Source organism: Pan troglodytes, chromosome 11, assembly GCF_028858775.2.
Source record: "Pan troglodytes isolate AG18354 chromosome 11, NHGRI_mPanTro3-v2.0_pri, whole genome shotgun sequence".
NCBI classification, from domain to species: domain Eukaryota; kingdom Metazoa; phylum Chordata; class Mammalia; order Primates; family Hominidae; genus Pan; species Pan troglodytes.
Window position 1 is genome coordinate 29,431,801 of NC_072409.2, and position 24,367 is coordinate 29,456,167.

General features: G+C 41.2%; 2 protein-coding genes and 1 long non-coding RNA gene across 11 annotated transcripts in view; 2 read left to right on the top strand and 1 right to left on the bottom strand.

The window, feature by feature from the left end:
• The window catches only part of TMEM245 (transmembrane protein 245), a 107,259-nt gene extending 96,811 nt beyond the window's left edge, over window positions 1–10,448 (top strand). For all 8 annotated transcript variants that reach the window (XM_016961396.4, XM_001144114.8, XM_016961400.4 and 5 more), the window contains one exon: window positions 5,112–10,448. In XM_016961396.4, the coding sequence (XP_016816885.3) occupies window positions 5,112–5,157 (46 nt within the window). In that variant the 3' untranslated portion in view covers window positions 5,158–10,448. The remainder of the gene's footprint in view (window positions 1–5,111) is intronic.
• A 1,579-nt stretch (window positions 10,449–12,027) lies between these two features.
• The window catches only part of CTNNAL1 (catenin alpha like 1), a 70,976-nt gene continuing 58,636 nt past the window's right edge, over window positions 12,028–24,367 (top strand). The window contains exon 1 of one of the 2 annotated variants that reach the window (XR_010148885.1): window positions 12,028–12,302. Coding sequence is in view for 1 of the 2 variants with exons in the window: in XM_001143522.7 (XP_001143522.2) it covers window positions 12,162–12,302 (141 nt within the window). In the remaining variant the exon portion in view is untranslated. The remainder of the gene's footprint in view (window positions 12,303–24,367) is intronic. The other variant, XM_001143522.7, reaches the window with a different exon arrangement.
• On the bottom strand, window positions 17,692–23,269 carry LOC134807727 (uncharacterized). The gene is made up of 3 exons (XR_010148886.1): window positions 21,762–23,269; window positions 21,428–21,514; window positions 17,692–19,129 (listed from the first exon to the last, which is right to left on the bottom strand). It is a non-coding gene; the product is annotated as an uncharacterized LOC134807727 (long non-coding RNA).

Genomic DNA, 24,367 nt, shown 5'->3' on the forward strand with positions numbered 1-24,367 from the left:
GAGCAGCAGTCTCTGAATATTAAAGCCCAGAAAATCCTGTAAGGCATATATCCCAGGAACTCTTCCAGGGATGCTATTCTCCATATTGTAGTTTTCCTTTGCCCTCTATTATACCTTGAGAGGAAGGTGACAACTGGAATGTGGTCCTTTAGGAACTCAGCTTTATCTTTCTCTAGGGAAGATTGAGTAACTTATGGCTGTTTTTGTACATGCTTTCTTAACCTGAGGTTTATATCTTTCATAATTAAATACCCAAAGTACAATCAAAAATGAGTATCCCCTGGGCACAGTGGCTCATGCCTGTAATCCCAGCACTTTGGTAGGCCAAGGCAGGTGATCGTTTGAGTCCAGGAGTTCGAGGCCAGCCTGAGCAACATGGTGAAACCCCATCTCTGGGTCTCTGCAAAATGAAGTATAAAGATACTCCCCATAAACCATCCCCACTTCTGCAGATCTTTACACTAACCCTAAGAATTTCAGTTGGGGTGCACTTGCTGTCATTCCACTTTAGAAGATTGAGAAAAGAGAGTAAACTGGGGCTGAGAAGGGAGTACATTTGATTTACTTTCTGTTACTTGAAAATTTCCTGAATCTGCTCATCCTCTTTACTCCCAGTAGTGTGACCCACTGCCAGGATTTCTTCAGCAGCCTCTTTACTGGTTCCTGCCTCCAGTCTGGCCTCCCTCTAGTCTGTTCTTCATAGTATAGCTTCTCTGATTTTTCTGAAACATAAATATTCTATTCTGCTGCTGCTTAAAATTCCCACAGTGGCTTCCCATGGCCTTCAAGATAAAGCTAACACATTAATTTGCCCTGTCAGACTTCTCATGCCTTTTTTCTCTCTACTTCTCCGGATTCATCTCTGTGTTGTGTGCCTTGCATTTTATTTTTCAGCCGTATTGAACTTGTTTTAGTTACCAGAAGGCAGTGTCATCTTTGCAGTGTTGTCCCCTCTGTAAAGAACACCACTTCCCTCCTAGCCAAGTCCAGTATCATGGTGTGTGCTCAAAGTACCCTTTTTGTGAGAAACATTACTGAAACTCTGAACTAGGTAAGAAGTCCTTGCTGTGTCCTTGTGGTATCTTATACTTCTGTTGGAACTTAATACGCGTTTTATAGATGTGTGTTTAATTCATTGTTTTTTCCCATCAGTTGGTAAGCTTTTTGAAGGTGGGAGCTATATCTAACTTTACCACTGTTTTACCACTCCCAACATGGTGCTTGGCGCATAGTAAGTGCTAGGTGAAGATTTGGTGAATTTGTGGATTTGTGAAACCAAAAGCAGAATACAACCTTGAGGCTGATAAAAGACGATGGGACATAGTAAATCCTAGCCTTAGAACTTTATTCCAAATTTGTTGGAAGGGAGGGGGTATGTATAATAGTGGTTGCATGTGCTCTGTCACAGGATTGTATGCTGGTGCCGGTGTAGGAAATACACACTTAGTGCTGGGGAGCCAGCTAAGTAAGTTAAATTAGTTACAACTTTCAGGCATCCATAACTTATTCTGCATATCTAGGAGGCTGGAAGTCAACAAGTCTTGAGTTGTTAAATCATAAAAGATTTAAATATTTACATGGAGGGAAGAGGGTAGGTGGTGAAATGAATTTGTAAAGATCTCATTGAAAGTTTGGGGCAAGCAGATCCCAAAATATTTTCAAAGAGCAAGGAACAGCCAGAGACTACACTGCACAATCCCTGTTGCTCTGAAAGGAGGTGTAAAATGTTAACAGTCCTCTAGTCCCATGTGACCACAGTCACATGTGGTCCCATTCTGCATTGCTTATTCTTTTTTTTTTTTTGGAAACAGAATCTCACTCTGTCGCCTAGGCTGGAGTGCAGTGGCGCTATCTGGGCTCACTGCAAGCTCCACCTCCCAGGTTCACGCCATTCTCCTGCCTCAGCCTCCCGAGTAGCTGGGACTACAGGCGCCCGCGACCACGCCCGGCTAATTTTCTTTGTATTTTTAGTGGAGACGGGGGTTTCACCATGTTAGCCAGGATGGTCTCGATCTCCTGACCTCGTGATCCACCCGCCTCGGCCTCCCAAAGTGCTGGGATTACAGGCATGAGCCACCGCGCCTGGCCACGTTGCTTATTCTTAGATGAGAAATTCTATACTATGATTCCTTGCAGCATAATAATCATTATAATTTGAGAAAGAATACTGTATTTAGATGGTTTAAGTAGGATGTTAAACATTTTCAGAAAATAGTGTCAATGCAGTATTTATTTCTAACAGAGAGAGTTATAGTTTTATGAGCTTTACTTATTAGTTAGAGTTATGCCTCTGGAATAAGCCAAAAACCAAATAATTTCTGCATCTCTAGACTATAGATATTGTTTTCTTGGAGATAATTAGAGGTTTGTTCAAGATCAGTGTTACTTCAGTAGAGTTCTATAGATACACACACCTCCCCCTCCATCAATCACCCTAACACCCTACATACCTAGAGAGAACATTGAGATGAAAGACTCTTAGTAACTGATTTCTAAGCTTGCTTCAGGTTGTTGGTTTTCTTTGTTTTGTTTGTTTGTTTTCCTGAGTCCTTTTGGATACTTTCTTGGCCTGGAGACAAAATTTAATAGTAGTTAGGAATTTCAAGGTTACAGCTAAGCTCACTTGTCAACAGAGAGCAGTGACTAGGCTAACCATAGCCTTAATCTTATTTAATGTGTCTTTGCCCTGAGGCTGAAATCTTCATTCATAATTTAGAGGAAATGAATCGTTAATAGATATAAAATTACAGGTATTTGAGAAATTTGAAAAGATGTCAAAGAACCCCGTTGGGTATTAGAAAATGCTTTGTAGTATTAGCCAGTTTTTGACTATTGCTTGCAAAGATTTTCCAGGGCTTTTCAGAATTAAGTGCTACCTGAAATTCATATTGTCTGAGACAGCAGCCAGCTTGGCCTGTAGACAAATGTAAAAACACAAACTTGGGTGAGACTGTGAAAAATAGCTATCTAGAGCTTTAGTTCTGACAGGAGTGTGGGGGTGATTTTTTTCTCCCCAGACAGTTTCTCATGTCTGGAGTCATTTCGATTGGAATTCTAGTTGGATAGAGGCCAGGGATGCTGCAAAACATCTTATAATGCAGAAAAATTTCAAGATTGAGAAACACTGATTTGAGATAGATAGATAGATAGATAGATAATGCATATAAACATACATGTGCATATACAAATCTTCACCTTTGGACTTGTTTTCAGAACATAAAAGTCTTTAAGGAAAGAAAATTCATTTCAATTATTAGATCAGCCAGCATCTTTAAAAATGGTTGGTGTATTCATGTCACACATAAACCCTCTCAAAGCCTCAGGAGCCATAGCCAGGAGACTCACAGTTTTTCAAAGTAGAGCTGTGCTAGTAGAGGCGTGCTTCAGAGATCCAGAGGCTTAGGGCACCATCCTTGAAAGAGCCTTGAGATAACTGAACATCCTTAAAGGTAATTTCTTTTCTGTGACATTTTACCTGTTCCCCTCTTGACACTGAAGTACTTTCCTCATTGAGTGCTGCAAGGTTAGTCTTTAATTGATCTCTGCCTTGCCTATGGGCCTCCTAAATATTTGTATGAATTGAGAGGAGAGAAAAGGAGTAAGGGAGGGGGCATGATTGTGGAATTACATTTGAAGTTCAGATTGTTTGTTTTATGAGTTTTTAGGTGATTGTACCTAATAAAAGCTTTTTGTTATCTTTAGTTTCTACTACTGTGAGCTGTTCCTTAGGTTTTGGAACACTTACTTTATATTGTACTTCAATTTATTCCTCCTTCCCTTCCTCCCTCCCTTCCTTGCTTTTTTCGGGGGGTGGTAGTGGTGGTGGTGCAGGGTCTCATTTTGTTGCCCAGGCTGGCCTGGAGTGGCATGACCTAGGCTCACTGCAGCCTCAACCTCTTGGGCTCAGGTGATCCTCCCACCTTAGCCTCCCAAAAGTATAAAAATTAGCCAGATGTGGTGTCATGTTCCCTGTAGTCCCAGCTACTCAGGAGGCTGAGGTGGGAGGATGGCTTGAGCCTGGGAGGCAGAAGTTGCAGTGAGCTGAGATAGCACCAGTATACTCCAGCCTGGGCAACAGAGTGAGACCTTGTCTCAAAAAACAAAACAAAACAAAACAAAAACAAGCTGTAAAGTCAAATATTTTTCTGTATTTCTAATATGTGGACTTATTGTAAAGGAGCAATATAACTTCTATCTAAAAGGATGGTAATAGACTGTGCTTTATATCTGTATCACTGTTGCATAAACATCTGGTCCCAGCCTCTCTTCATCCTGATGTACTGCCAGCCTTGGTGTGAGTCATTTTTGTCTAATATGGGTGCTTGAGCTCATGTTCATTGATAAATTCTGACCTGGCCATTTGGCTGCCAGCACAGATGTAAATTTAGCCAGGTGATTTATCTCAGCTCAGACATGTAAATTATGTAGCAAAAGCAAGCTAGCTACTACAGTCCTGAGATAGACACTTCATGTATGCAGCAGCCAGGCACGGTGCTCAGCCACCTTCATCCAGCCCAGATATTACCCGCCAATAACATTGTTCGCTTAGCTTGTTTAATGTGGGTCAGAAACAGTTCAAGTACAAGGTCACTTGATGAAAAGACCTAACCCATTTCTCCTGCACTGAACCACATCCCTTAGAGCTTGGACTCTCTGTTGGATTACGATTTCTATTTTGTAATAAAATGTATCCACTTAGCATTTAATCTTTGGTCTCTTAGTGGTTTTTCCTCTTTAACATCAATCATCATATCTACTTCCAGCCAGTAACAAGGTGGAAGAGCTGAAGAAGATTGCTCTTCTCTTTTAAGGAACTGCCCAGAAGTTGCACAACACTTCTACTTAAATCTCATTAACCAAAGCGTAGTCACGTGGTCATGTGTAGTTTCAAGGGAGTCTGGGGAAATAGTCCTTTGAATAATGGATCCAGCAAAAAAATGGAGTTCTTGTTAATGAGAATGAGCAACAACTAGCAGACTTTGAAACAATACTCAATGAAAATCTTAAGAAAAAATAGTGACTATATAATCTCATTAGGGCTCCAAAAGATTGTAAAAATAGGATACTGTTTTATGGTAATCAACTAATCATTCCGTCTTTTTTTCTTTTAGGACTTTCCGTGACATTTCTGAAGATCTGAAATCTTCAGTAGGTTGACGTGGTTTCCTCTGCAGTGATTTTTCTAGGAAGTTCAAATTTGACAGTGAGTTCAGCTCAGCTGTGGCCTTCTGCCCTTCCAACTGTGCCTAGCAAGCAGAACCCAGGAAAGAAGCAGAAGCCTCCTGGCCTTACATACAGAATGCCTGGACAAGAGTGAACTTGCTGCGGGCTGCTTTGTATTTTAAAACACAGCTTGAGAGTTCAGAGTTGGTGGTTTGCTCACTTAACTGTTGTTAAGATGGCTTGAAAAGTTTCATTTTATACACTGGTACCCTGGCTTGAAATTTTTCCACTTTGGTTATCTATATTACTATATTATATATTTATAAAGTTATTTTAAGAACTCTAAACTACCTGCTGTTAAAAGAATAGATGGTGTAATTTTTTCCTGGTTTAAGAAATCTATTGTTAAACTTTTCTAAGACAGTCACTTTTCAAGGAAGAGGGCTTTCACTTTTGAGTGTGTAGTTGAGTGAGCAGGAAAAATGAATCTTCTACCCTTCTCCCACAATGTATTATACGTTCTTTAAGAAATAATAAATCATAAGTATAAGGGTGGGGTGGCTTATTTGATGTTCAGTTTTATATTATAACCCTGGGAGATACAAAGACTGAAGCTCTTCCTCCTCTTCCTTTTCTCTTCACGCTTCTTTACACTATTGCCAAATTATAAAACTTGGCTGACCACGTTGAAGTGAAATACTTATTAAGCTGCTATGAATGGTAACAGTATGATAAAATTCATGCTGTTACTAGGTTTTCTCCTTCCAGGTGTTTGAAGTGAAAAATCTCAGGTGTAGCAGTACTCTGATTTGTTAAATGTATCCGTTTCATTATTTGGAACTCTGCCAATAAGTTAGTTTTCAGCAGAATTTTATATTTATGTAGTATTTTCCCATCTCTTAGCACAGTGCCTTGCACATGACTCTAAATGAATGCTTGTTGAATTGAATTGCAACTTTAAAAATATCTCAGATATCACAATAACCAGCATAGTGCTTTACATTTTACAAAGTCCTTTTGCACATACTGTTTCACAAGTACATCACATCAGCTTTCATATAGCTTTATATTATTTTACATCAGTTTTACACTGATGGAGAAGCTAAGGTTCAGAAAAATGACCAACTCAAAGTCGTAAAGTGTAGTAGGATTTGGCCTCAGATCTTTGACTCCGTTGTCTGCAGATTCTGCTGTATTAGTGTTCCTTCTAAATATTGTATGCAATTTTCCCAGTGTTACGAGACTGGTGTTGCTATCCATTTGTTGTGAATGAAGACTTGTCCTATAGTACATGACAGAGCTGAGAGTGGACTGTAGTTCTTAGCTGAACCCTTTCTACTGTTTAAAACAATCATCAGGCCTATCCTCTGCTCCCAGGGGAATGTGGAAGAGAAAAGGGTTCTTGGCCAGGCGGTAGGTGGTGGCTCACATCTGTAATCCCAGCACTTTGGAAGGCTGAGGTGGGTGGATTGCTTGAGCCCAGGGATTTGAGATCAGCCTAGGCAACATGGCAAAACCCCATCTCTACAAAAAAAAAAAAATTAGCTGGGCACGGTGGTGTGCCTATAGTCTGAGCTACTCAGGAGGCTGATGTATGAGGATCACCTGAGTCCAGGAGGTCGAGGCTGCAGTGAGCCAAGATGGCGCCACTGCACTCCAGCCTGGGTGAGAGAGTGAGACACTGTCCCAAGGGAAAAAAAAAAGTGTTGGGGGGTAGTTCTTAAGTGTTGAAGATTTCCTTTTTGGAAAGTATTTAAAGGTAGAAATATTAATAATTTTTCCTAAAACATCTCCCTAAGAAGTCACTGATAATTATAATTAGTTTAAATTTATTCTTACACTGCTTAAGAAAAATTTCATTTAGAAAAGGCTACCATGAGATCTTCTGACTATATGGAGTAGACTGCATACAGATCTCTTTATTTCTATTATGAATATTTTAGCGATTATAATCAGCTATTCCACTGAGTATTAGATTTGGTCACTAAGTAACTCATGTTTTTCTTTAGTCAATCATTCATTCATTCACTAAAACATTTCTTGAGAGTTGGCTAAACTCTAGATTCTGTGCCAGGCACTGTACAGGGTGATGGAGATCACTCATAAGAAGGCCTCTTGCTCTTAGCCAGATCATATGTAATACTAAATTTAAATTTTTTGCATTAAAAGGCTAAAAAATCATTTGTTTTTGTTAATTATATACTGGTTGATTTATAGATGTAATTAGCACATATTCATAAGAGACAAATATATACAATGAGTTACTATACATATACAAAGTGATTTTAGCTGTATAAAGTGATATTGCAAAAAACTACAGCTAATGTTTCTTGCTGGGTAATTATTAGCATAAATATCAGGTTCTTAGACGTCTTTAAGAGAATAGTTTAGAGCTACCAAAATTAGCAGCAGTGATGTAATATCACCCTGAAATACCAGGAGCAGAGGTGCCCCAGAGTGCTTCACAGCCATGATCAGGAAACTTGACCTGCCCCATTGCTACAGCAACAGCATAAGGACTAGGAAGGTCCACTAGCTGGGGAGGTCTTGGAACCCTCCGAGCCAGAAAGAAGCATTCCAGCATGATTCCTCAGATGCAATGAGGAAGGTTTACAGAATTTTCACAGGGCAGCAGAGATCAAGTGGTATGAAAAGGTAGGAGTTTTAAGCTCAAGTCTCAAAGATAACCTACCTTTACATTCTCAGTCAGAATTTGACCCAGAAAGAGGAAGTTTCTTCAGGAACAGACCGTACGTTGATGAAGTAGAAGTCACTTCAGTAAAAACGGAGTACAGAACTTGGTCATAATATCTTGCATTTTATAGATTTATTAAAGATTAGTTTCAAGTTCACATTCGCTATTCCGTTGTAAACCGAATGGATGGGAGGGGAGAAAATACAAGCTCTCCACACAGGTATGCTCCTCTCTTTTCTGAGAGAGAAGGCATGGGATTTTCAGCATAAATTCCATGTTATGTGAGTGCCGTTTGAGTTCTGAACTTCCTATCAATATCTGTTCCTGCAGGTGATCTCTGTAAGACCACCCTACATGCTGGTCTTAGTTATTGTTAAAATTGCAAGGTTTCTTCACACCCTCTTTGATAAGAAGTGTTTAGCTGGCAGAGCTTTCCCTTGACGTCTGAGTCTAGTGTGGGTTGACCCATAACAGTGGGAAGAAATCCAACATGTTACATGGAGACCTTGTATGTAAACAAACTCTGTAGCCTTTGAAAGTGGAACTGCTTTTTACAGTTAAAGGGCTGCTAAATGGCTTGCAGATGAGATCTTCTGGCTCACCTTGATCTTTACATGAACCTATTGTGACCTATCTGGATTTCCTAGGACCTGTAGTTTCCATTTGGGTTATATTAGTGCCTCAGGAATGTGTCACTACTGGTCAAGAAATACTCAGAAATTCAGGCTGTGAGGGGTTAGATTAGAGGAAAGTAATTTAGGTGAGCTATCCAGAGCTCTCAACCTCAGGGTTTATAGGAAAAAAAAAAAACAAAATACAAAAACCCTTAGGACTTCTCATACTCTAGCCCTGACCTTGCCGTCTCCTCTGAGGGGCCGCCTAAGACCCTTAAAATAATATTACAATAGGACTTTGAGTGTGCATTTCACAGTGGAAATAGCCTCTGGCTAGCATTACTTCCAAATGCTAGTTCCAGCTAAAAACAAGTACTTTTTATTAATTTCTTGTCTTTCAACATTCTGCCATCAAAATATATTCATTTTATTAACTTACTGATTATTGGGAACCTGCAAAAAAAACACACATGCTGTCTGCAGCCACTGTTTGGTTATTTTTGATAGTTTAAGAGAATTATAAATCAAGTTGTTCTGTCTACTAGAGTCAGAAATTCTGTGCTAGAATGGGACTTCTAAAATTAGGTGGTCCTGTAACTTTCTAGAGAAAGACCCAAATTCATAGGTTTAGGTGTCTTGTCTGACATACACATACAGCCAGTTAGTAACAGAATTCAGAATAGAATAGAGTTCTTTTTTTTTTCTGTCAGTCCGTTGTTCTACTTCTCTTTCCTTTTCTTCATGGTTGAGCAGCTTTTGGCAAAATGTGTTCCTTATAGCAGTAGTTCCAAGAGATGTTAATAGATGTAAGAAAAAAAGTGTGTGTGTGTTGGGGGTGGGGGATTGCATGGTCAATTAAAATGAAGGAATGCTGAGTTTGTTTCCTTACTGTAGGACTTCTAAGAGTTTTGAACATGCTATTACACATTGTGAATTTATAAAAGGGGACAAACACTGTTTGACCTTAGACTGCACTCCCCTTCTTTATTCCTCAGAGCATCTCAAAGGACTACAGGGTCCTTTGGGAAACATGGCCCTTGATCAAGTTTACAACTCTTTGAGAAGACATCCCTAATGGAAATACTGAATGGCAGATCTATTACTGTGGTACCATGTAGTGTGTAATAAATCTTGAAGTCCAGAAAGCAAGTATATTTGCTGTTTAGAGCTATACTTAAGGTATAGAGATTCTTTTCCACCTATGGTGTGTAAAATCAGTATTGTGTTTAATTTTGCAGGTTTTTCAAGGATCAACTAATGTGCAAATACAGTGGTGATATATTGATATTACATTTTAATAATGCTTTTGTATGGCACTTTATAGTTTTCAGACACCTTTTGTAACAGCCCTGTGAGACAGACAATATTATCCTTGTTGTACAGATGGGGGGGCTCTGGAGGCTCTGAAAAGTTTTTGGTGATATTCCCCTAAGTTTATACCACAAAATGATGGAGCCAGAATTTAGTTGCAGAACTTCTGACTCCAAGTCCAGAGTTCTTTACTAGACATCTGGTTTCTTACTAGCTTTTTGCTAGCTTTTTATTTTACAGTGAAAAGTATGGAAGCAAATCCTGATCATTTTGGCTTATTATCAAATACCATTTATTTTTTATTGCAGAGACCCAGCAGATGTAACTGTCATTGTAGCCATCCCAAAGAAAACCCTTCTTTGCCCTTTGCAGTGCCACTTATTTAGGTAACTGAAGTGTATTTCCAGTACAATTTGATTTTGAACTAAGATTTGATATAGAGTTGTAATTGCTTACATAACTCTTTGAAAATGTATCATCCCTGGGTTCTCAGGTGAAGGAGGCAATTCAAAAGTAAAAAAGAATATTCGAATACAATAAATACCCTCTGTTCTCACACAAATGCTGTTTCTTAGCTTTAACTTGCTTTGACAACCTACTGATGTAACTTCTTTGTTAATGTGAAATATTTATATTTTGCAATAAAATTACTAGTGTTGAATGAATCATGTGGTAAACTTAATCTCCTGTGTGTTGAAAAACTTGATCTTTTGTGAAGCCAAAGTTTCATGAATCCATCCATCTGTCTCTTAGGCCTTCTGTCATGCCATTTCCTCCGGCACCATTGTGTACACTGAATTCTTAGGAGATACTGTCAACTTCGTAAGGGAAGGTGTGTCCAGGAAGTGGACACTGGGCGCCTTAAAGAGGTCAAGGGCCCTCAGTGCACAGGGGAAGGTGGCCTTGTGATAGGTAAGGAAGTGGTGAGATGGTTGGCTGAGAAGAATTGGAAGAAAAAGTTGGATTGAGGACCTGTCCTTTTTGAATGAAGAAAAAGAAGCTGAAGCTTGGCTATCTTCAATACCAAAGACAGCTGTGCAGCACTGGTAGATTGATGAAGCTGAAGCGACAGGTTGAAGCACCGTGAAGCGCCTTTCAACGGTGCTTGGGAAAGAGCTTTCTGATGCCTCAGGTTGATGTACCCAGCTCATCAATCTGGTGTTATGGAAGAAGAAATGATCCAGGCCAAGGTGTCCGGGTGGACTGGCCAGCCTCAGATTCTTTTTTACTCTGATAGGTTCTCACTGGCAGATATGGTAGTTGACAAAACATTTTTTCATGCTTCTCAGTCTGTTGCTTAAGTCTGGAATTCCTTCACGGCGTGCATACTGCGGACAACCTCCTTTTGGCCTTGCTCCTGGAGACCTTAGAATAGGAGTCTTCAGCTCCCCGCCCCCATCGTGGGGCTCTGTGCGAGCTCAGAGTTGTGCTTACAGAACTGATTCTTATCCTTCTCCTCAAGTGAGTTGTCAGAAATACACACTTGGTGTTTTCATGCAATGAACAGTTATGAAGAAACTGCTCTGTGCCTGGCACTAGGAAAAAACTTTGAAAAATAGTTTTAAGAAGTAGTGTTGAACAGTAGATGAGGCTTTTTCATGTTTCTTTTAAATTTCTTTTGAATAAGTCTAAACAGTAGTGTGAAAGATATACTGACTTCCTGCCGAATACCCAGATACTCCATTAATGATTGCATTATCAAATGTTTCCCCTTCAATCCAGCTCAAAGTGTTTGTGAGAAATACATGGTGAAAGAATGAGCAGGGTGGAGTGGAAATTGGACCTTCCGGAGAAGCCCCAGGAAGACATTACCGCTGGAATTCCCGTCCCAGGGGAAAGGCCCCTCCCAACAGACTTGATTCTGGTTTTGGTCTACCAGTTTCAACCCCAGCACAGCTTCCAGAAGTCTTTGCGGGAATTCAGAGCTGATTTAGGACGAGTCACCTATCGAGAGGACGGGAAGCTTTGCTGGGGACGGTTGTCTGTCCAAGTAAGAGGAGGCCATGTGGCTGTGTGACAGATGTGTTTTGTTTCTCCTCGCCACCCTGGCGAGAAGGTGCCTGGAACCCATGGAAGGGGTCTGAGAAGAGAGAAGGGCGGGGCCATGTGGGGGCGGGACCCGGCTTAGGGGGTGGGGTTGCAGGGAGCCCACACCAGGCTGGACCGCGGGGGCGGGGCAGAGGCCGGGGGTGGGCGGGGACATACGGTGACGGGCGGCGGGGACGCAGGGTTGGGGGCGGAGCCCTAGGGGGGCGGGCCCCTGGGGGCGGGGTCTCGGTTGGCGCGAGTGTCCTGTCGCCGCCGCCCCGGGCGGGTGGGCTGACTGGCGGCAGGCTCGCCGCGGCGCGGAGTCCCGGCTGCGGGATAGACCGAGGGCCATGGCCGCCTCTCCCGGACCCGCCGGCGTTGGCGGCGCCGGAGCAGTCTACGGCTCCGGCTCTTCGGGCTTCGCCCTCGACTCGGGACTGGAGATCAAAACTCGCTCGGTGGAGCAGACGCTACTCCCGCTGGTTTCTCAGGTAAAGTGGCGCCTGGCGCGGCCCCTCTTCTCCTTCCCGCCGCGGCCCGCGATGGCGGCCGCCGCTCGCACGACCGGACGGGAGGCAGCCGCTGCCCCACTTTCCGCGCCGGCACTGCGGCGTTCTTGTCGGACCGCCTGTGTGGGGCTCCGGGACGGGCCTCGGCCCGGGCGGCGAGAGACTGGATAATCCAAACTCCGGCGGCAGGGTTGAGTGGACTCGGCAGCAGGGGAGGCTGCGGGGCGGGGGTGCCGGCCTGGGCCTTTGCCCCCAGTACCTGCCTCGGGTGTGCGGCTCCCGGGTGCCCCCGGCCGGGCGATGCCCCCTTCGCGGGGCGAGTGGTTGAGCCCAGCTCCCGAGGCAGAGAGGGCCCCCGCGGGGCCCCTCGCTGGCACTTAGGGCCCTCCTCGATAACCGACTTTGTCACCAGTTCGCAGCCTGGTCCCGAGCCCGGCTCCTCCGCCTGGGGTATTCCTCCCGGCCTCCCCGCCCAGCGTGCGCTCCATGATCCTTTGTCCCTCCCCGCCGTAGGTCAGTTCGCTGGCCTCCCATTCATCCCGGCCACCCTACCCCTTCCCCTGAACCTGCTGCTGCTCGCTTCTGCCCGCTTCTGTCCGGCCTCGTGGAAAAGTGACGTGGAGACTGTATGACAGTTAATCCAGATGCACACCGTTTTGCCAAGTCCCATTTGGGATGTGTGCGTTACTGTGTTTGCCAATCAGCTAACCGACGCCCTGAGTTTTAGGAAAGTTTTTGTTTCTCTGAGCTGGGTTATATGCAGCTTCAGGGCTAGAATTCCTCACTTAGGTCTGTGGTAAGATGCCAAGCACTGTGGGGAGTGAATTCTGTGCCTTCGGGAGCGCGTTGGCGATGTGTGACTCACATCTAGGTTGTAACCACTTCGTGACTCATACTAGGATTACCAAGATTTTAGAGGTAGAAGAAATCTTAAAGATTATCAGACTAAAAATTCTTTCTTTAGCATCCTTGACACCTGGCCACCAGTACCCTGCTTAAACATGTTCAGTGAAGGGGAGCCTGTAGCTGTTGCATAGAATTCTAAATGCTATTATCTCTTCTCCTGCCCAGCCCTGCACATATTTGAAAACAGCAGTCACACATGTCCCTGGATTCCTGTTATGCTGGTTAAATAAACATCCCTATTTTCTTCACCTTCGCATGGCTAACAGAGCAGTGATGAATATACCTGACACTCTCCCTCCCTTTTCCTGTGTCTCATTGAGGCTCTGACCAGTGGGAAGGGGCACTGGGATCCCTCAGTAATGTCAGACCCTCCGCTCCTCGCCTATCTCCACTAGCACAACACAACCAAAATGAGAAACACTGGAGCAGTTTTAAGAGGCAGAGAAATAAGAGAGTGATGGAGTTCAAGTTGATAGTATTTTATCCATTTTTTAAATAACACCTATGTAATGCTTACTATGTGGTAGGCCAGGTTCTAAGCACTTTGTAAATATTAACTCATTAATTCTCATAACAATCATGTGAAGTTGGTGTATATTCTCGTGGTATGGGAGAGGAAACTGAGGAATAGTGAGGTTAAATAATTTGCTGTTAGGGCTTTCAATAAGTGCCAAACTGGGATTTGAATCCAGGCACCCTGGCTCCAGAAGGTTCTCTTTGCTACACTATGCTGTGTCCTCTCTAGAGATTAGAGGCAGTAATGAGATCTAGAGAAAAAGATGGTACACAGTGGAAAAACAAGCTAGAAAGTCATAATCTGGAGAAATGGCAACTTTTCACAGTATCCACTGCTAAAAATGTATCAGTCTTACAGCTCTGCATTGTGTAACTCTGGGGTAAAAGAAGCCAGAGAAGGGTAGGAGAGCAGAAGAAGAAAAGTATAAATCACTGCTGAGAGTTAGAGGTCAATGCCAAAGGGGAAGAATGCCTGCCCTTTTTTTTTTTTTTTTTTTCTTTTTCCAGTTAAAGCCTTGTTCAGGGTCACAGCTGAGGTTTTGCATCCCACACATTGTGTATCTACAGCTACATCTGTACCACAACACCATAACTGATATTCCTCATAATTGACTGTCCTTAACAAGAAAAAGTTAAAATCAAGAAGTATATTAAGCATGGCCAGAATACTCGGTTAACAAAGCAGGGAAGTACAATTTAGAATGATTTTAAAGTTTCAGTGTTAGGAGATTAAAACAGCAGTTCTCCAGAAAACTCATATGTCCACAAGTCTCATTTTCTGAGAATGCTGTATTATTACCCAACTCATGTTTCACCATCTCATCCACAAGGATATTTTAAGCATTTTAAGCAAGGATTTATTGTGTGCTTATTTGTTGCTGTTTTTTGAGGGGCTTATATTCTAGTTGGTAGATAGGTCATGTATAGAATAGCACATGCAAAGTGTCAAATGAACATCATCAATGGTACATACTCTAAAAGCTCAGAGAAGGCATGGATGAGTCAGCAGTGATGTCATGGAGGAGGCAGGGTTTTGAGGTAAACAAGTAGGACTGGCACTATACGGTTTAAAGTAGACAGTTTCTATTCTGGTATCATCTAGCTTCTTCTGACTCTCCAAGTGAAAAGTCCTGGGTTACTGGCCTTATTCTAAGAATGCAAGATTATATCAATATTAGAAAAATGTGTATAGTTTTTTTTGCATTCACAGATTATAAAAGATGTATTTTCATAACAATGATGCAGAAAAAGCATTCAACTAAATTCAGCTTCTAATAATGATAAGAAGCACTTAGGGAACTAGTATTAGGAAAAAGTGTCCTTAACCTGATAGAGTATCTACAGAAAAGTTTTACTTAACATCATAGCAACAGTCAAATTTAAAATAAACATTTCCTTTAAAGCCAGAAACCAGAGTGGGGTGCCTGCTATGCTTCTATTCAGCACTGCACTGGAAATTCTAGCCAGTGTAATACGACAAGGAGAAGAAATAAAAGGAATAAATATAGGAAAGGAAAAACCAAAAGTCTCAGTGTGATATAATAACCTATGCAGAAAACTCAAAACAGTCTACAAGTAAATTATAAAAATTAGGAGTGTTGGCAAGTTCACTGAGTGTAGGATACTAAAATCAATTGCACTTTTCTACATTGATAACAAACAAGGCACAGGCACACTGGCTGGTGCCTGTAATCCCAGCTACTCTAGTCTCAGCTATTCAGGAGGCTAAAAAATGGGAGGATGGCTTGAGCCCAGCAGCTGAGGGCTGCAGTTAGCTGTGATCATGCCACTGTGCTCCAGCCTGGCCAACAAGGACCCTGTCTTTAAAAAATAATAAAAAATAAATAGAAAAAGTAATTATTTAAAAAATCCAGTTATATTAACAATAACAGCAAAATATGAGCTTCCTAAGAATATGTTGCTTTTGCGGTGTATATATAGAGAAAGAGCTCTATCTCTATGTATACATAGCAAAAGTGGTCAAACTTCATGGAGAAAATTTAAAAATTTTATCAAAAGCCAACATGGATCTAAATAAATGGGAGAAAAGTACTGTGTTCGAGCCTAGGTTGACATATTATAGACATATCAATTATCCCTATTGGTCAATTTAATGCAATTTCCATGAAAATTTCAGCAAGATTTTTCAGTAGAACTTGATAAAAGTAATTCTGAAGTTTATATGAAAGCACAAAGGGCCAAGATTAGGCAGAAGAGAAACAAGGTGGATGGATTTGCTCTGCCAGATTTCAAGACTCATTATAAAACTACAGTAATTAAGACAATGTGGGTATCAGAACAAGGTTGAAAAACATAGACCTGTGATACAGAATAGAAAACCCTAGAACAGATCCACACATATATGGAAACTCGGTAAATGACAATTGGCATTGCTGGTCAGTGGGGAAAGGAAGAACTTAAAAAAAATTAAGCTGGGACAATTGGATATCTAAATAGAAATTATGAAATTGGATCTCTGTCTCATACCAGTAAAAAGTCAACTTCAGATGGATTAAAGACAATATGAAAGTAAAAGCTCACAACACTTTTAGAAAAAAAAAATAGGGCAGTATCTTCATTACCTTATGCTGGGAAAGGATTTGTTAGTATACCATAAGTATAAACCTTAAGAAAAAAAATGGATAAATTCGACTTCTTTAAAATGAAGAACCTAGGCCAGGCGCAGTGGCTCACACCTGTAATCCCAGCACTTTGGGAGGCTGAGGTAGGTGGATCATTTGAGTCCAGGATTTTGAGACCAGCCTGGGCACCATGGTGAAACCCCGTCTCTACAAAAAATACAAAAAATTAGTCGGGTGTGATGGCATGCACCTGTGGTCCCAGGTACTCTGGAGGCTGAGGTGGGAGGATTGCTTGAGCTGGGGAGGTTAAGCCTGCTGTGAGCTGTGATCACAACACTGCACTCAGCCTGGGTGACAGAGTGACAGAGTGAGACCCTGTCTCAAAAACAAAAAACAAAAAACAAAAACAGAACCTCTGTTCATCAAAAGGAAAAGGTAAGTCATTAAGTGGGAGAATATGATTCCAACACAAATAACCAACAAATGATTTGTAGTACCTAGAATAAATAAAATACTCCAATGAATAAAAAATAAAAAGATTAGCCATTAAAAATTGGTTAAAAATTTCACAGAAGAGGAAACAGCTAAAAGATATAGGAAAAGATATTCAACTTCATTAGAACTCAATGAACTACAAGCTAAAAAATCCACAGTGAGAATAAGTGTTGGTGAGGAACGTGGAGATGGTAGGAATATCCGTGTTACAACCATTTTGAAAATGCTTTGTTGTAATCTATTATAATTGAAGGTGGGCATTACCTGTGGCCCAGCAATTCCACTCCTAAGTCAGTACCCCTAGAGAAACTCCTACACACCTATTAGAAAAGTGGATTGGGGCTGGGCGTGGTGGCTCATGCCTGTAATCCCAGCACTTTGGGAGGCTGAGGTGGGTGGATCGCCTGAGGTCAGGAGTTTGAGACCTGCCTGACCAACCCCGTCTCTACTAAAAATACAAAAGTTAGCTGGCGTGGTGGTGCGTGCCTGTAATTCCAGCTACTTGGGAGGCTGGGGCAGGAGAATCGCTTGAACCTGGGAGTCAGAGGTTGCAGTGAGCCGAGGTTGTGCCACTGCACTCCAGCCTGGGTAACAGAGTGAGACTCTGTCTCAAAAAAAAAAAAAAAAAAAAAAGAAAGATGGATTGGAATGTGGATAGCATTTTTACTTCTGATGGCCCGAAACTGGAAACTTCCCAAATGTCTTTTAACAGTAGTATGTTTACATAAATTGTGCTATGTTCATATAATGATATACTCTGTCACTGAAATGAATAAACCACAGCTATAATTATCAATGGGGATGAATCTCAAAAACATAATGTTGAGTGAAAAAAAATAAAGGTTCAATACCAGATAAAACTAAACCAGATATCATTTAGGGTTTACTGTATGTACAATAGTTATAATAAGGGAGTGGTGAACACAAAATTGGGACAATGGTTTCTTTTGGGACAAGAGAGTGATATGGACAAGGAGTAGCCAGAGAGTACATGGGCTGTCAGAGATACTGACATTGTTCTCTTAAGCTTGGTGGTGGCTGCACAGGTCTTTCTTTCATTTCTTTAAACTCCACACATATATGTTATATGTACTCATATGTTTTATATTTTATAATTCAGACAGTTTCTTGAAAAGCCCTGGGCTAAGAACCAAGCATATTTTATGTAGAGTACCTCCCCACCTCCTTTAATAATCACTTTATTCTTCCTGTCAGAACTCCCACTCCAAGTCTTATAATGCTTTTATCCAAGGAAGGGAAGAAGGATATCTGCCACAGAACTCCACCCTGGTGTGGAATATTATTCTACTGCCCACTAGTCTTTTCCTGTCTATGATAGATTTCCTTTATTCACTATTTGTACAGACCCCTTAAATTTCTCAGGTAGCCTACCTCATTTTCCCATTACTCTCTGCATTGTCCTGGAAGCTTTTCAGGATTCTTGTTGCAGTTATGTTGTCGATGAAGAGAGTAGATAAGGCGCCCTCTCTGCTCTTTGCTGATTTGTGTATGTGAATACATGCGTGTTTTTTTTTCTTTTTTTTTTTTTTTTTTTGTGATGGAGTCTCGCTCTGTCACCCAGGCTGGAGTGCAATGGCGGGATCTCGGCTCACTGCAACCTCCACCTCCTGGGTTCAAGCAGTTCTCCCACCTCTGCCTCCCAAGTAGTTGGGATTACAGGCACCCAGGCACCCTGCATCAAGCCCGGCTAATTTTTTGTTTGTTTGTTTTTTTGTAGAGATGGAGTTTCACCATGTTGGCCAGGCTGGTCTTGAACTCCTGACCTCAGGTGATCCACCAGCCTTGGCCTCCCAAAGTGCTGGGATTACAGGTGTGATCCGCCACGCCTGGCTGATGGGTACAATTATTATTTCCATTTTCACAGGTGAGAACACCGAGTCACAGAAAGGTTAGATAACTTGCCACATGGTCACATGGCAGAGCCAGAATTCAAAACCAGGCAGAATGATGTCCATGCCCTTAACTGCTGGGATATTCTTTGGTGTTTTGCACTTCTTGACACCCTTTGTTAGAAGCTATCAAGTAAACCCTAATTCTTATTATTTTATTCCACAGCAGAGTTCTTTAGTACACCAGATCTTCTTTCTTCCCCAAGGGATGCCTTTTCTGCCCTCTTCTCTGGTTCATTTAGGTGTTCTCTAGACTCTGGTGTCAGGGCAACTCCAAGTTATGACTCTCAATTTAATATCATTCCTATTTTTGCAGAACTATAGCTAAGATTGTATTTGGCATATTATGATTTACAAAGCACTCTTGCTAGTTGTCTTTTCCTTGATCCTTAACATAATGCTGGAAGGTAAGAGAGACGGTGTAGTGATTAAGAGTGTAGGTAGCTCCCCTGGCTTTGTGACCTCGGGCAAATACTTAACTTCTTCAAATTTCAGATTTTGTATCTGTAAAATTAGGGTAATAATAGTATGTACCTATTAGATGCTGGAGAAGCAAGCATTAAAAGAATTGATACATGTAAAACACATAGGCTAGTGCCTGGTACTGTTGTGCTTAACAAATGTTAGCTAGTCTTATTTTTTACATGATAAGGAAAGTGAAGTTTAATCTCAATTTTGTAAAACTGTGTATTTAAGTATCTATATGTACAAAACAAGACTGGAAAGAATTATGCCAGAATTCTCAGAGGTTAGGATTATGGGTAATTTTTATTTCTTGAGGCTCTCCTATATTTTCCATTTCTGTTTATAAACAATAAACATGTATAACTTTTGAACCTACCTTTTAAAACATTTGAAACTAATTTTAGAATATAAGTAGACCTTAAATAAAGAATGTTACATATTGACTTAGTTCCTCTAAATAAAATTTTAAAGGCATACTATATTTGGATGGAACATTTCCCAGACTGCTTTCCAGTAAAAGGAAGGCAGCCACACCTAATTATGCACTGGGGAAGGCGCTTCTAGTGAAAGCAAAATGTGTCTTTTGGAACTGAACAATAGTTCATATTTTAGCCTAATTGCAGGATCTTTTCTTTGTAATTGAAATTTTAAAACTTTATGTAAATGAAATATTTAATAAACAGAATCACCTTAATCTGTTTGGGTTGCTATAAAAAATACAATAGACTGGGTGCCTTAAACAACAGAAATTTATGCCTCACAGTTATGTAGGCTGGGTAGTCTAGGATCAGGGTTCAGGCAGGTTCAGTATCCAGTGAGGGTCCACATTCTGGTTCGTGGACAGCTGTCTTCTCACTGTTCTCTCAGGGTGGAAATGAGTGAGAGAGCTTTCTGAGGCCTCTTTTAAAAGGCATTAATCCCATTCATGAGAGCTCCTCCCCCATGACCTAATCGTCTCCCAAAGGCCCCACCTCCTAATACCATCACATTGGGGGTTAGGATTTTAACATAAGGATTTGTGGAGGGGGAGGGGGAATAGGACACAAACATTCAATCTATAGCAAGAACTTAAACTCCTTTCCACTGCAGTCTCTTCCAAGATGGTAGCTTGGAATAGTCAATGCTGAGCAAGTTCTCTTTTTTTTTCATGTGATAGTAACAATTCCCTAGAGTCTGTCAGGTGTGGAAAAGGATTAAGCTGGTGCCAGTAGGATTTGTCCTGTGCTTCCCAGCAGCATGGCCCACAGTCATTCTCCAAATTAAAATTATCGTGACTCTTTCACATGATTATGTAATGAGCTTTTAGGTAACATTTCAATTAAAAAAAATAGGAAAGATTGTAAACCTCCAGTAAAAGGAGGACTATTAGGTGGGATTTGGTGTCAGTTTAAACCTGGGTTCAAATTCTAAACTAGGCTACTTATTAGTTGTATGAGCCAAGTATGCAATTTTACTCAGCCTCAGTTTTTTAATCTTTAATAATACCTGAGGATTAAGTAAGATAGCTAATTATAGTATGTCTTTGAACACTTACAATAAACTGTTTATGGTACTATGTTAAACATAATGCTTTCATTATTTTATTAACTCTTCTTATTTATTTATTTATTTATTTATTTTTTTTTTTTTTCAAGACAGAGTCTCGCTCTGTCACCCGGGCTGGAGTGCAATGCCATGATCTCAGCTCACTGCAACCTCTGCCTCCCAGGTTCAAGCAATTCTCCTGCCTCAGCCTCCTGAGTAGCTGGGATTATAGGTGCACACCACCATGCCCGGCTAATTTTTGTACTTTTAGTAGAGATGGGATTTCACCATGTTGGCCAAGCTGGTCTCAAATTCCTGACCTCATGATCCGCCCACCTTGGCCTCCCAAAGTGCTGGGATTACAAGTGTGAGCCACTGCGCCCAGCCAACTCTTCTTATTAACATTATAAGTCAGAAAAGGCAATATGGCTAAGTGGCTAAGAGGCTAGTCTCTGCAGTCAGAATATCTGGATTTAAATCCTAACTCTCCCATACTTCTTATGTCCAACTTCCTCATTTGTAAAATAGGGATGATTATTACCGCCATTTTCCAATTTGGGGAAATGAGGATGATTAATATTAACCTATTTCACTGGGTTGTTGTACAACATTATAGGGTAGTGTTTAGGAGTACGGTCTCTAGAATTGAAATGTCTGACTCTGAATCCTAATTCTAGCACTTATTAGCTGTGTGACCTTAAATAAGCACCTTTTAGCATCAGTTTCCTTAGGCTCATGATGTGAGCCTTCCCACTTGGCCGGTGAAGTGTCTTCATGACATGGGAATTGTCTTTCCCTAGGGTGAACAGAGAGAAAGAAAGATGAAAACCACAGTGACTTTATGACTTGCCCTCAAAAGTAGCATACTGTCACTACTGTTTTATTCTATTAGTTAGAAATAAGTAGCTAAGTTCAGCCTGTACTCAAGGAGAGGGGAATGAGACTTCACCTATTTAAGGGAGGAATAGCAAATAATTTGTGGACATATTTTAGAACTACCTACAGTCTAACCTCTGCACACAAATTGTTTACCTTATTCTCACCTGCAAGTAACCTCTCCCCATCCATATCCTCTCCAAAGTCACAACATCAGCTGGAAATCCACGATGTTGGCATCTATTATAAATATGATCCAGGAGAGACTTCTTGTATGTAGTAGTTCCTTAAGTGTAACATCTTTCAGCTTTAGGATGACTACTATAGACTCTTCTGTTCAAAAAATGAGAAAATAGAAAGTATAGAATAACTGCTATACAGTCCTGTTCAAAAATGGAAAAAAAAATAGGAGCCACTGGTTTATGGTATTCTGAACTCCTCCTGGGCAAATGTTGCCAGTTCCTTGATTAAGACTCAAGTCCTGGGAATAGTTCATGGCTCTTGATTCTGCCCTCTAAGTCATTATTTTACATGAATTGTAGCTCATGTTTGCAGCTGCATAGATTTCTCAGCCTGTTCCCTGCCTATGGAAGTTTGGAGCAGGGGCTGGTATGAAAGCTTCTTTTCATAGAAAGATGTATTCCCTTTTAGTCCAAGCTGATAGTGTTTCTGCCAATACGATTATCTTAAAAATTTTGTTGGTCTCCTGTGAGTCATATTGAATTCATTCTACTAGACAAAAGCCCACACCCACAAGTCTCTTTGATATATGCTCTTCTTTAACTTGGGCTTCTCCTGGGACTGCTGAGGAATAATATCTTTAGGCTTCTCAGGAGATCTGTTGTTTACCTGAATGGTTGTCTGAAGCAACACCTTGGACCTTTCTGAGATCTTAAGATTTTATAGTCGTACCCTTAGCTTCATCTTTAGATGCTTTCTTGACACAGCCCTAGATTTTATTTTTGCCTGGAAGCCATTGTTAATTTTAGTATGATGTGCCATCTGGAGAAGATTTTTTTTTTTGAGATGGAGTTTTGCTCTTGTTGCCCAGGCTGGAGTGCAATGGCACGATCTTGGCTTACTGCAATCTCCGCCTCCCAGATTCAAGCGATTCTCTTGCCTCAGCCTCTCAAGTAGCTGGGATTACAGCCATGCACCACCACACCTGGCTAACTTTTTTTTTTTTTTTTTTTTTTTTTTTTAGTGGAGATGGGGTTTCTCCATGTTGGTCAGGCTGGTCTCGAACTCCCAACCTCAGGTGATCTGCCTGCCTCGGCCTCCCAAAGTGCTGATGATTATAGGCGTAAGCCACCATGCATGGCATGGAGAAGGAATTTTTAAAACCAGCAAGTTCTGGCTTGTTTTTATTTATCCGTGTTTCTTTTAATTTTTCTCTTCTCTTACATTTTACTGTAAGCAGCAAAAAGAAACCAGGTAGCACCTTCAAAATCTGCTTTGACGTCTCCTTAGTTAGATCTCCCAGTTCATCGGTATATTTTCTCCCTTTCATGTTAATGAGGGTGACTTTCTGTCACCACATAACAAGGAACCCCTTTTCTCCAGTTTCCGGTAAGATTTTTCTCACTTTCCCTTAAGCTTTTACCCATAGCTTCTGCTATGGCCTGATTGTTGGCATTCCCCCAAAATTTATATGTTGGAACTTAACCGTCATAATGATGGTATTAAGAGTTGGGGCCTTTGGGAGGTGATTATGTCACAAGGGAGCCTTCATGAATGGGATCAGTGTTCTTATAAAAGAGGCTTCAGGGAGACTTGTGAGGACACAGAAGACACCACTTGTGAGGAATGGGTCCTTAGTAGACACCAAATCTGTTGGTGCCTTGATCCTGGACTTCCCAGCCTCCAGAACTGTAAGCAGTACATTTCTGTTATTTATAAATTACTCAGTTTAAGGTATTTTGTTATAGGAGTCCTAACTAAGACAGCTTCCTCAAAGGTCATCATGCTTCTGCAAAGTTTCTTTGACGTTTCTAGTTTTTATTCACTCAAAGTTCTTTCAATTTTCACTGCCCGATTTTACAGCCACTCTCACCTTTTAAGTTTTGTTACAGCCTCACCCCAGATCCAGGCACCAAAATCTGTATTAGTTATCTATTGATGCAGAACAAATTAACTGAAATTTAGTGCATTAAAACAACAAACATTATCTTATGGTTTCTGTGGGTTAATTCTAGAGTGGCTTACCTGGTGGTTCAGGAGTGAGGTCTCTCATAAAATCAAAATAAAGATGATTGACCAAGCCTGCAGTAATCCAAAGGCTTGACTGGGGCTGGAGAATCTGCTCTCAAGTTCACTCATTCAGCTGTTGACATGAAGCCTCAGTTCTTCACTATCTTTTGGCCAGAACCTTCAGTTACCTTGTGGGGCTCTCCATAGGGTTGCTTGAGTGCCTTCCATTATGTGGCAGTTGGCTTGCTCCCACTGTGATTGATCCTGCAGAGAGTGAGTGAGTAAGATGAAAGTCACTGTGTGTTCTATGACCTACTCTTAGAAGCACTCCATTATTTTCACTTTATTCCCTTTATTAGAAGTGAGTCACCAAGTCCAGTCCACACTCATGTGGAGAGAAATGAGGCTCTCCCTCTTGAGGGGAGAATTTGTGGACATGTTTTAAAACCACTACAGAGATTATATCACTTTCCTGCTTAAAAAACCTTCAGTGATTTCAAACCACTGCGGAGATTATATCACTTTCCTGTTTAAAAAACCCTTCAATGGCTTCAAATTACTACAGAGATTATAGTATTTTCTA